The 13881-nt window shown below is 42.2% G+C and overlaps 1 protein-coding gene across 3 annotated transcripts in view; it reads right to left on the reverse strand.

Moving 5' to 3' along the window:
• Positions 1-2768: 2768 nt before the first annotated feature.
• CERT1 (ceramide transporter 1) overlaps positions 2769-13881 on the reverse strand; it is a 90623-nt gene continuing 79510 nt past the window's right edge. For all 3 annotated transcript variants that reach the window (XM_072992662.2, XM_020804041.3, XM_020804040.3), the window contains 2 exons: positions 8596-8732; positions 2769-5668 (listed from right to left, as the gene is read on the reverse strand). In XM_072992662.2, the coding sequence (XP_072848763.1) occupies positions 8605-8732 (128 nt within the window). In that variant the 3' untranslated portion in view covers positions 2769-5668; positions 8596-8604. The remainder of the gene's footprint in view (positions 5669-8595; positions 8733-13881) is intronic.

The raw sequence follows: 13881 nt of genomic DNA on the forward strand, positions 1-13881 counted from the left end.
TCCTCCCTTGACCCTTGCCCGGCCTGGCTAATAAAAGCAGCCAGGCCTATAAGAACTGAATGGGCCACTGTAATTAATGGGTTTCTCCAGGAGGGCAAGGTTCCTCTTGCCCTCAAGGAGACACTCATTAGGCCCATTAGGAAAAAAACGAGCTTGGTGGCAGACAACATTGGCAATTATAGGCCCGTTGCCAATGTTTCTTTCCTTAGCAAAGTGGTAGAGAGGGTGGTGGCCAGTCAGCTTCAGGCCCTTCTACATGAAACCAATGCCCTGGATCCATTTCAGTTGGGCTTCAGGCCGTGCCATGGCACAGAAATTGCATTCATCGCCCTGTTTGATGACCTGTTGAGGAAGGCTGCCGGGCAAAATGTCTCTGTTGGTCCTCCTTGATATCTCAGCCGCCTTTGATACTGTTGACCATGATATCCTCCTGGGGAGGCTCTCCGAGTTGGGAATCGGTGGTCTGGCACTTGCCTGGCTCTGCTCCTTCTTGGAGGACTGTCCTCAGAGAGTACAGCTTGGGGAGAGTGTATTGGCTCCATGGAACCTCAATTGTGGGGTCCCACAGGGCTCGAATATCTCATCAATGCTGTTTAATATCTACATGAGGCTCCTGGGCCAGGTCTTCAGGGGATGTCGGGCTTAATGTAATCAGTATGCTGATGACACCCAGCTCTACATCTGCTTTTTCCCCAACAACAGTGGATGTCATTTTGTACCTTCAGCGCTGTCTGGAAGCTGTATTGCAGTGGATGGAGGTGAATGCTCTGAGGCTGAATCCGGACAAGACAGAAGTCCTGAGGGTGGGTGGTCCCGCCACTGATGGTTTGGAAAACTCCCTCTCTTTTTTGGGGGGGGGGGAATCTCACCATGAAGAGTGAGGTTTGCAGCTTGAGAGTCTATCTGGATCCAGCGATTACTATGGAAACCCAGGTAGCATCAGTGGTCCGCACCGCCTACTTCCATCTTTAGCAGATTGCCCAGCTGCATTCCTATCTTGATGCCAGGGCGCTCACCACTCTGGTCCATGTGCTTGTAGTCTCAAGATTAGACTACTGTAATGTACTTTACATGGGGCTATCTCTGAGACTGGTGCAAAAGCTTCAAATGGTGCAGAATGCGGCAGCCAGACTTCTCATTGGGATGAGAAAACATCAACATACATCCCCCCACTCTGGCTTCCCTGCATTGGCTGCTTGTTCGTTTCGACATTGATTTCAAAGTGTTAATGACGACATATAAAGCCCTAAACGGTTTAAGACCTCAATATCTAGCGGAATGCCTTCTTCCACATAGATCTACTAAATCACTCGCTTTAGCCAGGATGGGCGGCTGTGGAGCCTAACACTGAGGCCTGGAGAGAAAGAATTGGGCCTTCTCGCCAGTGGCCCCTCACCTTTGGACAATCTTCCCCCGGAAATTCGCCTGGCCCCCTCTCTGGGTGTTTTTAAGAGCAAAATTAAGACCTGGTTCTTTAGGCAGGCCTTCCCTCCTGTCAATACCTAACTTACTTCATTGCCATCTCTTGTTGTATTATTGTTGTTCTATTTTATATTGTCATTATTTGTATTTATTTATTTTATTTATTTATTTGATTTTTACCCCGCCCTTCTAGACCATGTCTACTCGTTGTTAACTGTTAACCACTGAGAGTAGACTTCGGTCTAGATAGGTGGGGTACCTACCTACCTACCTAACTACCAACCAACCAACCAACTAACCAACAAATAAATAAGAGCACTGGCCACACTACAATGGCAAAACTGAAGGGAGAGGCACTGGTGTAGCCCACTGATGCTTTCTTGCTCCTGCAGTTGAGGTAGAATGCACAAGCACATGCAGAAGACAGTAACAATACAGTCCCTGCATTCAGCATCTCAATCACATGCTTCTCTTTCTTTGCCCTTGTGAGAGTCTCAATGACAAGGAAGAGGAAAATGTCTCTATAGTAAGAGTAAACTCTGGTACCCGTATTCATCAAGTTCCATGGAGGGCCTGTTATGCCATTGGAATATGGGAATAAAAATAAAAACTGTCAGCTCAGATGTGTGCTCTGGCCCAAACAGCACCAAAGTGAGTTGTCAGGAAACAATGGTTAAGCTTACATTCACCATATAGCTCAATTAAAAGCACTATTAATACTTAATACTGATGAATCGACTCTCTGTATGCAGGGATACAAGGAGCATTGGCTTTGCTCTCTAACGTGCATACTTCCACAACATGTATTTATTTATTTATTTATTTATTGGACTTATATACTGCCCCATAGCGCTAGAAGCACTCTCCGGGAGGTTTACAATTTTAATTATACAGGCTACACATTGCCCCCCCAGCAAGCTGGGTACTCATTTTACCGACCTCGGAAGGATGGAAGGCTGAGTCAACCTTGAGCCGGCTACCTGGGATTTGAACCCCAGGTCGTGAGCACAGTTTTAGCTGCAGTACAGCGTTTTAACCACTGCGCCACGAGGCTTCCTAGCAGGTCATCCTGGATGTTTGGCACACACAGATGACCACATACAAGACCTGCCCATTTTCTAGTTTTATAAATTGCACAGGCAATAGATACATACCATGTTCAGAGTTTATATGTTATGGCATAATGTCAATAAAGCTTTATCTCAATTTCTGTTAATCTAAACTCCAAAGCACCTCTATTAGTATAAATGAACAACTGTTATTTAACCCTTTTTACATTCATACTAATTTTAAAGAAATGAAATAACTTGATTTCTGACTAGGAAAAATAAATACAAAAGCAGAAATTGGTTTATAATATCTTTTAATACTTTTCATTTTTAAATACTGGTTTTTAAATTTGTGATTGTAACATGGAAGAGCCATCTCCATTTAGTTTTTCTTTAAAGTTAACAGGATCATAAAGCTATCATAGAACAGTCACACTCTACACACTCAAGATACTCTAAAAACTGATTCATGTTTGAGTATGTAGATGAACAGTGGCAACTCAAATACAGCGTCATCTATACAACAGGTGGCGAAAGATCAGTGAAAGTTTGACTTGACAATTTGATTAAGGAGAACCAGTACAACTTCTTATGAACCAGCTCAGCCCAATAAAATTAGGAGTAACTTCTTTCAAGGTGAAAGAGCATTAACCCCAAAATATATACTGTATAAGATTTAGTCAGACTGCAAAAAATAATTAAAAAACAAACATGATTTTAAAATCTGGTAGAAATGAACAGCCCTTGTTTCCTGACTCTCTCCCCACCTCCAACCGCAACTAAATAAAAAGGAGTGAAGTCCAGCATTTGATAGAATTATTTTTGAGGAGTGGCAGATTCAGGCTTTCAAGGCAACAGATGCTTAGAACATAAAGCCTCCTATGAAGAAGGCTCTGTATTCAAAGAGTAAATGTATAGATCAGTTCATACAAAACTAAATTAATAGTGACAGGAGTATTTGCCAATTGGCAGAAAGGACATCAGAGGATGAAATGATTAATTTAAAAGAGCCAATCAAAAGGTGGGGAAGAAAAAAATATATCCTATTCTGGAAGAAAGGGTGCAACACTTGGCATTTACTGACCAAGCCTGTTCACTTATTAAGAAATGCTTTTATGTTGCATTTAACTCTTGTTATAAATCCCAAGAAGTCTCGCATGATCAATTGGGCAGGGCTAGCTCCAATGAAGTGACACCACTTGTCTAAAAGTAAAATGTATCCTTTACAAATAGTATCTTTAGTGTAATTTTTATTTACAGAATTGCAAAATACATCACATTTAGTGCAAATGCAACTAATGATATTAAGAGTTATATACTGCTTTGTAAACTTTCCTCTCTTTTTTGCAAAATAAAGCTATCCAATTAAATTAAGGTTACTTGCATATGGTCTAAGAACGTTACCAGAAATGGCAAATTGTTAAATTTATGTCCGGGGATCTAAGCATTATTTCACTGTTGAAGTTCCCATCAGTGGCTATGGTGAACAAATAATTTTCTTCCAGTTGATTGTAAAAAGATTAAACAAATTTGAGGTATACGAAAGTGTATATAAAATGCTTACTGCTGACATAGTAAACAGATCTAATTTCTCATCTTATCTGCCTTACTCACATTACCCCATAGGCACTTTTCTACATTTTCAAATCATGATCAGAGTTACTCTGTAATAAGGCATATTCCATGCACGTTATTTAGAGAAAGGCAAATAAAGGAGACTAAAAAGCATGAAATCTGAATGTATGTGCATATATCTTTAGTGTGTCTACAGCATACCAAGGACACACCAGCCATACCTGAAATAATTTGCTTCCAACCTCAAAGATTTTCATCAGCTGTATCATTAAAAAGTACTGTCTTCATTTTCAGACATCAGCTACTCTATATGAAATAAGTCTTTCTGCTTTCTTTCCAAAAATATATCCAAATCTTGTCTCTTTATATACACAAACTGATCTAACAGCTAAAAAAAGTCATCTAAATAATCTCCATTTTGTCAAGGAATTCCTCCACAGGACCTCCAGCCTTTTCCACAGTTCCATTCCTCATGTTTTTTCTTGGTATTATCGTAAAAACAGGCAGGCAGATCCTTGAAAGGTTAGTTCTCACAGCAACTAAGGGGAACTTTGCACTGTTTTGTGGATTTTTATATCTTACAGTGCAGATCATGGGGGAAATGTTACATATGAAAGGTTTTGTACATGAACTTCATAGCACAGCTTTAATAAAACAGAAAAAACAAACATGCAGCACTGGATACTAGCATATTTGCTCTTTCTCCAAGACTGGGAATGTTGCCTTCTTACCATAATGTAATTTCTCCCCGTTTCAGTAAATCTAATTGCAAGAAAATGCCCTCATCCACTATCCTGGTTAGACACTGCAGTAGCATTTTCTGGCAGCTATGCCCTTTGTACAGAAATTTCTGGATCATGTTCCATAACCAAGTTTCTGTAGCACATATCACACAACTAAAAAATACAATAGAAATATAAAGATATCTGGGGAAAAGATAAAGCTTTTCATACCTACTCCATCAGAACGCAGGAGGTCTTCATAGGAGTAGGACCATAGAAAAGGCAAAGTCATAAGGACCTTGACAGCCCTCATGTATTAAGGGAAGTTTTACATAAGATGATTCATCATAGAAACCAGCAGCAATGAACTGTGATTATACAAAGCAAACACAAATCCCCTCCAGAAGGACACACAGAGTTTACTGAAAACCCAAAAGGGAAAAAAGTTACAACACACAGGTTTTTGTGTATATAAAGCACATACAGTACGCTATATGTGCATTTGTCTTTTGTGCTTTTTTAGACATACACAAAAACTAGAGCTGTGCGAGTGGCATATGAAGTTCAACAGTAAACAAAAGCTTTTAAATTTATTCAAAAGTTAAAGCAATAAACCAAGGTGGTGACCCAAAGTTGTATTTTTCTCCTCTAAAGCAAGCAAATAAAGTAGAGCCATATACATGTATCAACACATGTATTTTTATAATTACACACCAATTCAGCAAAGTGAGCTAGCAGAAGACAGTGAAAATTCAGCTTTATGGCATTGCAGTATTTCTTCAATTGAATAGAGAATCCAGGACTTGGGCCAGAAGACTGTAGATCCTACGTTCCAGTTTGGAGCATTCATTTTGGTTCATCTCTCCAACATGGAATGTTCACACAGCCTTGTTCCAATTGCTAATGAGAAAAAAATGGAATTTTCAGTTCCAATCACTTTGCCACCAAAATCTAGACAGTGTCATGAAAGATAAAACCCTTGAAGTTCTATATCTCTCCTCTGCAAATTTGTCATTCATAAGCAAATTTCTTAAGAGAGTACAGAGTACCTTCTTGAAAGCAATTAAAGGCTATCTTTAAAGGCTTTGAATGCACAATAGAAAAAGCTGATACACAAGAAATGGGCCACAGCAATAATTAATGGGTCTTTCCTGGAGGGCAGGTTTCCGCCTGCCCTCAAGGAGACACTCATTAGGCCCATACGAAAGAAACTTAACTTGGCGGCGGACGAAATTGGCAACTATAGGCCCATCGCCAATATTTCTTTCATGAGCAAAGTGGTGGAGAGGGTGGTGGCAGACCAGCTTCAGGCTCTCCTGGATGAAACAGATGCCCTGGATCCATTCCAGTCGGGCTTCAGGCCGCGCCACGGTACAGAGACGGCATTGGTCGCCCTGTATGATGACCTGCTGAGGGAGGCTGACAGGGGCAAAACGTCTCTGTTGGTCCTCCTCGATATTTCGGCAGCCTTTGATACCGTCGACCACGGTATCCTCCTGGGGAGACTCTCTGAGCTGGGAATCGGTGGCCTGGCATTAGCCTGGCTCCGCTCCTTCTTGGAGGACCGTCCCCAGAGAGTTCAGCTTGGGGAGAGTGTCTCGGCCCCGTGGAGCTCCAATTGTGGGGTTCCACAGGGGTCGATTATCTCCCCAATGCTATTTAACATCTACATGAGGCCGCTAGCTGGGGTCATCAGGGGGTGTGGAGCATCGTGTCACCAGTATGCTGATGACACCCAGCTCTACATCTCCTTTTTACCAACTGCAGGTGATGCCGTCCTGTCCCTCCAGCGCTGCCTGGGGACCGTACTGGAATGGATGCAGGAGAATGGCCTGAGGCTGAACCCGGACAAGACGGAAGTCCTGAGGGTGGGGCCCCCCGTGGTTGGTGGCTTGGTCGACTCTCTCGTTTGGGGGGGCGACCCTGACTCCGGTGAGTGGGGTCCGCAGCTTGGGCATACACCTGGACCCGATGCTTACCATGGAAACACAGGTGGCGTCGGTGGTCCGCTCCGCCTTTTTCCATCTCTGGCGGATTGCCAGGCTGCGGCCCTATCTCGACACGGGGGCCCTCACTACCTTAGTGCATGCGCTTGTAATCTCAAGATTAGACCACTGCAACGCGCTCTACGTGGGGCTACCTTTGAGGTTGATACGGAAACTTCAGATGGTGCAGAATGCAGCAGCCAGACTTCTCACTGGAGGGAGAAAATACCATCACATCTCTCCTATTCTGGCTAGACTGCATTGGCTGCCCATCCGTTTCCGTATCGACTTCAAAGTTTTAATGCTTACATATAAGGCCCTATACGGTTTGGGACCTCGATATTTGGCGGAACGCCTTCACCCACCAAGTTCTACCCGGATCACCCGCGCGAGCCAGGAGGTGAGGCTGAGGAGCCTGACGCCGAGGGAGGCCAGAAGGGAGAAGACACGAAACTGGGCCTTCTCGGCGGTGGCTCCTCACCTTTGGAACAATCTCCCTCCTGAGATTCGCGCGGCCCCTACCCTGGGCACATTTAAAACTCAGCTAAAAACATGGCTTTATGTTAAGGCCTTCCCTCCTGCCAGCATTTAATTTAATTTAATTTATTTTTCTCTTTATCTGTTATTTATGATTTGTTATGTTTGTTAATCGAGATTTTTATTTTATGCTGTTATAATTGTATTAATATTGTTGTTAGCCGCTCAGAGTGGTATAGATTTATCAGATGGGCGGGATATAAATCAAATAAATAAATAAATAAATAAATAAATAAATAAATAAGAAAAGACAAAAAGAAGAGATTATTCTAGAGCTTAATATTATTAATGCCCCATGGTTTCTCAGGCAGATGGCAAGGATGATCTATTAGCCACCACATGTTTACAAACCATTTCTGGGTCTGCTGAGAGATTTTTATTAAGATGCCTTCTCTCACTTGTAATACCGTATTTCCCGCCGTACAAGATGACTTTTTGAGCCCCAAAAACATGCCTCCAAGTGGGGGGGGGTCGTCTTGTACGCCGGGTGCTCTGAATGACGTGGGGCCACGCTGGCCGGGGAGGAAGGCAGGCGGCAGGCAGGCACTCGGTCTGGATGGAGGGAGGGAAGCACAGCCTGCCATGCTTCAGCGGCCAGAGCCCGCCACCGGGCTGCCCGCCGCCCCGCGCCGCTGAGCCAGCCGCACGCTCACTCGCCCGCCACCCACCCGTTTCCCTTTTCCTCTTCCTCCTCCTCCCGCCGCCCACTCAGCCTCTTCCGCTCTTCCTCACCCTCCTGCTGCCATGCCTGAGCTGCCGCCGGGCTGCCTGCCGCCCCGTGCCGCTGAGCCAGCCACGCGCTCGCTCACCCGCCGCTCGCCCGTTTCCCCTCTTCCTCCTCCTCCTCCTGTTGGAGGGGTCATCTTATACGGCCGGTCGCCTTGTGCGCCGGCAAATACGGTAGATTTCTCTATTACAAAATTACTTATCATTCTTGAGAGCTGAAGCAATCCACTGTTGAGTCTTGCAGAGAGTAAAACTAGTATTTATACTTTAAACTTTTATACTAAGCACAAGGAATCAAAATGCACCAATTTTTAAACACCCTTCAAGATCCTTCAGAAAAATAGTGGATGTTGACATTTTTGGTGTCAAGAGCAACATCCTGCAAATATAATGCTGCTTCATAAACTTTATTCTCCTCAATCAATTAAAAATCCTTCACCTGCACAACATCATAGCAAGATTTCAAACAACCTACTTAACCATTTTAATTCAATATACTGTAACTGCATACACAATGGTTACATCCAATGACAACAAAATTATAGTATATAGGAAAATTTACATTTAAATATCACATACCTGTCAACACTAGAACAGAATAGGCTTTCCTGCTGTTTTCTCTTGCACATATGATGTGAACCTCTTTAAGAATTTGGGATATTCTCGTTTTGCTACAGCTCGTAATACAGAAGCCGGTGCCCAACCTCCAGGGTTCACTATGAATAAATATCAGAACATTTTAGTCTTTTTGCAATTGATATGATGGTTGAAATCCTGTTCCATAAGTTCTGTCCTGTAAGACTGATAAATTCATCAGCTGCTGCAATATTTTGGAAATTAAAAAGCCCAATTTCGTCCTCCTCTCCTCCACAAAAGATCCAAGTCTTTCATGGAATCTTTTTTATTGTGAGGAAGTTGTTGGGGGTCATGGGATGGAGGAAGTCTTTATTTTCCAAAAATCACTGCTGCTGGAATGACTATACTACCACGTTTTCCCAAAAATAAGACAGGGTTTTATATTAATTTTTGCTCCAAAATGCATTAGGGCTTATTTTCAGGGGATGTTTTATTTTTTTTTTCATGTACAACAATCTACATTTATTCAAATTTCATCTTCTTCTGGTTGCTGTACAATGGTGGAGGATGGGGTTTCACTTAACTGGGGCTTATTTTTGGGGTAGGGTTTATATTACAAGCATCCTGAAAAATTATACTAGGGCTTATTTTCAGATTAGGTCTTATTTTGGGGGAAACAGGGTACTGCAGTGGAAACAATTGTCAGAAATTAACCCCCCCCCCCAATCCTGCTGCCACCAAAACCTTCACTGTAATGAAATGAATTGCATGAAAGCCTTGGGACCTGAGGGGAGGGACAATAAAGATTTTTTAATTTCCTAAAAAATGCCACATATCATCAGCCTTATGTGGTGTGACTTATGGAACAGAATTTCAAGCCAACGCATATATAAATGCACCTAGAAGCAGCAGCCAATTACTGTATTATTACTTACTTTTTACTTTTATTAGATTTTTACCTCGCTCCCCCTAGACAAAATCTACTTGGGGCAGCTTACATACATAATAAAAACATCACAATATAACAAATATCATAAAATCATTTAAAAACATTATGCAGAACAAGCAGTTTTATTAAGGGTGGCTGCTTTATCTGTGGGTGATGGGGCAGTAGAATAACACAAGTGGAGGATACCAAATGCAGAAAGGGTAGTCATTCATTCATTATCTTCAAACCTTTAGGCCAAGTGAAGATGACATACATTTAAATAAAATATTCAAACAAAAATGATAATAGCAGTAGAAAGGGCAGAATATCCTAAAGCCTAAACATTTTCAAGCAAGACTTTTTACTTGGATCTTCTTTGATAGCTGCGAAAGTTTAGACAATCTGTCAAGAGGAAAAATCATTGAACTTCTAGTAATTGCAAGAACAAAGCTTTTATTTCCTCTGGAATTCTGAAAGGCCAGATCATGTCTATTGTTTAATACAATGGAAGTTACCAACATACTTGGTAATTATTTTGCACCAGAATTCTTCAGCTGGATGCAAAGCTGTGGAATTTAATGCAGGCTACTCTCCTAAAGTTTCAGGATACACTTTGGGCTGGGGTGAGAACCTCTGACCCTCTATATGTTGTTGAACTGCAACTCCCATCAGTTCTGACCACTAGCCATGCTGAATGGAGCTGAAGGGAGTTGAACTGCAACAGCAACTGGAAGAACCAGTGGTTCTTCACTTCTGTCCTAGTGGCCTAGTGCTCCAAGCATTGGGCTGAAAGTAGTGCTGTAATATCTTACATGAGGTGATACACTGGAGGTGTGGATGAGCATATAAAATATATATGATCTTGTACAGGGCTTTCAGGTATCCAACCAAACAACATAGGCATGTGACTGTAAACTAATATCTTCATTCCCTTTCTTTTACTCCTTCTATGGTGGAACTGTAACTTACGTGTAAAAGGATGCATGAATACACCTTCAAAGTCATAATGTCTACAACTGTCTACAAAGCAATACCAAATAGAAGCCTAGCTTCTGTGAAGCAGCTTTCATTAGAGTGTCACAGTGCAGTTAGAAAAGTTACTGCTCTTTTCTATACTGCCCCACAATAAAAAAGATGTGTAATATAATGTGTTCTGGAGAAAACTATTAGCCATATGTCTTAACTTTAACTGTAACTTTTACATGGTTGCACTCTATTAAATAGGGGTTACTAACCTAAAAATGCAAGCTTTAGATAGATTATTTTGTGAAAAATGTTATTGCCTTTTGAAATAGTTTGAGCATTAGAAGTGACAATGCATATGTTTGCTGTATTTTACATAGATCTGTTGAGCAAATGATGAGTAGAATTTGGTGCAATATAAGACTATATAGTATTTTTGTATGCCATACCACATGAAGTTAGAATCCTCACCACAGCTTACTGCAGTTAAAATGATGCAAACAGTTTTAATGAACTAATATTTTCTATTTCTTTTCACAGTAAATGCCCTGTGTAGGAAATGAAGTGCATCATTTACTATGGTGCTCCAAAATGGATGGGTGGTTCTCCTGTACAAAAAGGAGGCATTCCTATTCTTGCTTCGGCTCCCCACTTCTCCAGATTCCCCTTCCTACTGTAGCCTACCTCTAATGGTGGCTTTTCTAAAGGAAACTGTAGAGACCCTGGGAGGAAGGATAAATGGGAATTTCCTTTGTGTAACTGCAATTCTGCTCAGAGCATTCAGGATCCAAATCACTATTTTATTAAACAGAAAGCTTCAGTCTTTGAGATAAAATACTTAGTGTCAGTAAATTGAAGTGCCAAAAACCAAAATTCTTTTTGATATTTTTTAAGGGCTGGGAGGAAATATCAGAAAATGGGTAAAGATATTACTGTTAAGAACAATTCTGAGATACTACTGTTTAATAAGGAGTGCAAAAGAAGCTGCAGTTCAATGCAGAACTATTTTGGAAGAGCTTTTTAAAAGGAGGGACAACGAAACTAGGACAGGGATTCATGGTGTAAAATATTTAAAATGTAATGTAACAGAGAAAGAAAATTAATTTAGGAGTCATCTTTATCATGCCTCTGTAATCTGACCAGATCCAGACTGAAGGCCACTGTGAATCATATACTTATGGCTTTAAGTACACATGTACAAATGCAAATAAACTCATGAAATGTGAGTACATGTAACAGAAAGAGAGGTTACTTACTTCTAACTCTGGTTCTTCGAGTGGTCATCTGTGAATTCATACTAATGAGTTTAATCTGCGCTTGCACAGAGGTCTCCAGAATGTTCCAAAGCTTTTTTTGCTACATTCATGAAGGACCAACCCCCAGCCCACGAGGTCTGCCCGCCCTCACATTTACCTCAGTTCCAAGGTTTGCCCGCCGCTGCATCAAAGGATACAGGAGTGACGGACAGAGGAGAGGACGGGCAGGAAGTGTAAATTCACAGATGACCACTCAAAGAACCAGAGTTACAGGTAAGTAGCCTCTCTTTCTTCTTCGTGGTCTCTGTGAATGCACACTAATGGGTGACTAACCAGCTTACTTTAAAGGCAGAGGGACGTCACGGAAGAAGTGAAGAAAGCCAAGCTCTGGCAGAGGTAGCATTGTCTCTGGCTGTTAAGCTCGGCTTGTGACGTGGGACAAGCATGGCAGGTATTGCCCAAGTGGCAGCTTTGGGATGCCCAACAACAGAAGTCCGTGTAGGAACACTGCGGAAAAGGCTATCACCCTTGCCAAATAAGCCTCAAAGGTAGAGGTTGCTTGACATGCTGAAATGTCAATTGAGAGTTGGAAATAATCCATCAGAGCATTGCTTTTGAGAATATTTCAGATCTTTCTGCATGTGGTACTGTAGCATAAATGGTGTTCAGGTCTTCTGAAAAAGGCTGGTCCTGAAGAACAGAGAATGTGAGTCCCTGTGTCATGTGATATATGTAGTGATCTTTGTCGATCAGTAGCAGGGAATGGAAGACGACCAGTAAATCTATAGGTTGAGAGATGGGGAGTCCATCTTCATTGTTGGCAGTTGTGCTGGATTTGAATTAAAGGTAGGGTGTAAGAACCAGCTTATCACTGTGGGCAGAGATCATTGAGGGGTAGGTGGAGGTATTGACTGTCGAAAGTTAGTCAGACCTTTGAAAAGGTTTCTGGTTGGATTTTCAACATCATTGTAACATTCGAATACTGTGGTAGTATGGTAAAATGTTTGAAAGGTAAACCTTGATAAATAGATTGTGTTGAAGTGCCAATTTAAGGGATGCTTTTCACCTTGTGAAATGCCAAAGCAGAGTCCATCAAAGAAATTTTCCAAAGCTGTTAGGTGGAGGTGGTGTAGATGCGGATGACACGTCTTGCCATGGTGTCGTATGAAGAGGTGAGGTATAGGGGGTGGATGGGAGTAGTTGGCCATTGCCTATAATATGGTGAGGCAGGCTTGTCCTGTTTACTGTGGAACCATCCACCTATATTGGTACGATGTTTCATGACTTTGGATATCACGTGTAGAAAGAGAGTGATAGACAACAATGGATATATGGGGTGAGATGTCTGAAATTACCATGAAGTAGTCCCATAGGGATCAGGGGCCAATGGCTAATGTTGGATAAAAGATTGTATATTGGTGTGTTAGAAGAACATGGATTTCAGGGCAAGTCCAGGCTTTACATGAACGAGGAAAACTTCCTGGTCAAGGGCTCTCTTGTGGATGAGAAAACAGATTATGCCGGGCATGTCTTTGGCTGGTTGTCTGTATGCTTAAGACATGGGAAGTACATGGCGTTTGATGTCCTGATTTTGAAATTTGTATTCAAAGATAGCAGATTAGAAGGAAATGTGTGCCTCCTTGTATGTTGATACAATAGGAGCAGAAGTGCTGTCTATTGTGATTTAGGTAATGTTGTCGTGGTAATAGGTTTGAATGCTGTGAGTGCCTTAGTTGCAGGTTGTAACGTGTAGAGATATTGAGTGGTGTTTCAAATTTTCGCGATACACATCCCTTCAGATGGTAGTGCTATACCAAGAGACCTGCATATGCGGTTGTGGGGAATCATAGAATTGTTGTTTGTTTCGTCATCATGGGAAACAAGGGACGTGGTGGCGCTGTGGGCTAAACCGCAGAAGCCTGTGCTGCAGGGTCAGAAGACCAAGCAGTCGTAAGATCGAATCCACGCGACGGAGTGAGCGCCCGTCGCTTGTCCCAGCTCCCGCCAACCTAGCGGTTCGAAAGAATGCAAATGCGAGTAGATAAATAGGGACTACCTCGGTGGGAAGGTAACAGCGTTCCGTGTCTAAGTCGCACTGGCCATGTGACCACGGAAGATTGTCTTCGGACAAAACGCTGGCTC

This window comes from Pogona vitticeps, chromosome 2 (assembly GCF_051106095.1).
Source record: "Pogona vitticeps strain Pit_001003342236 chromosome 2, PviZW2.1, whole genome shotgun sequence".
Classification (NCBI taxonomy): Eukaryota; Metazoa; Chordata; class Lepidosauria; order Squamata; family Agamidae; genus Pogona; species Pogona vitticeps.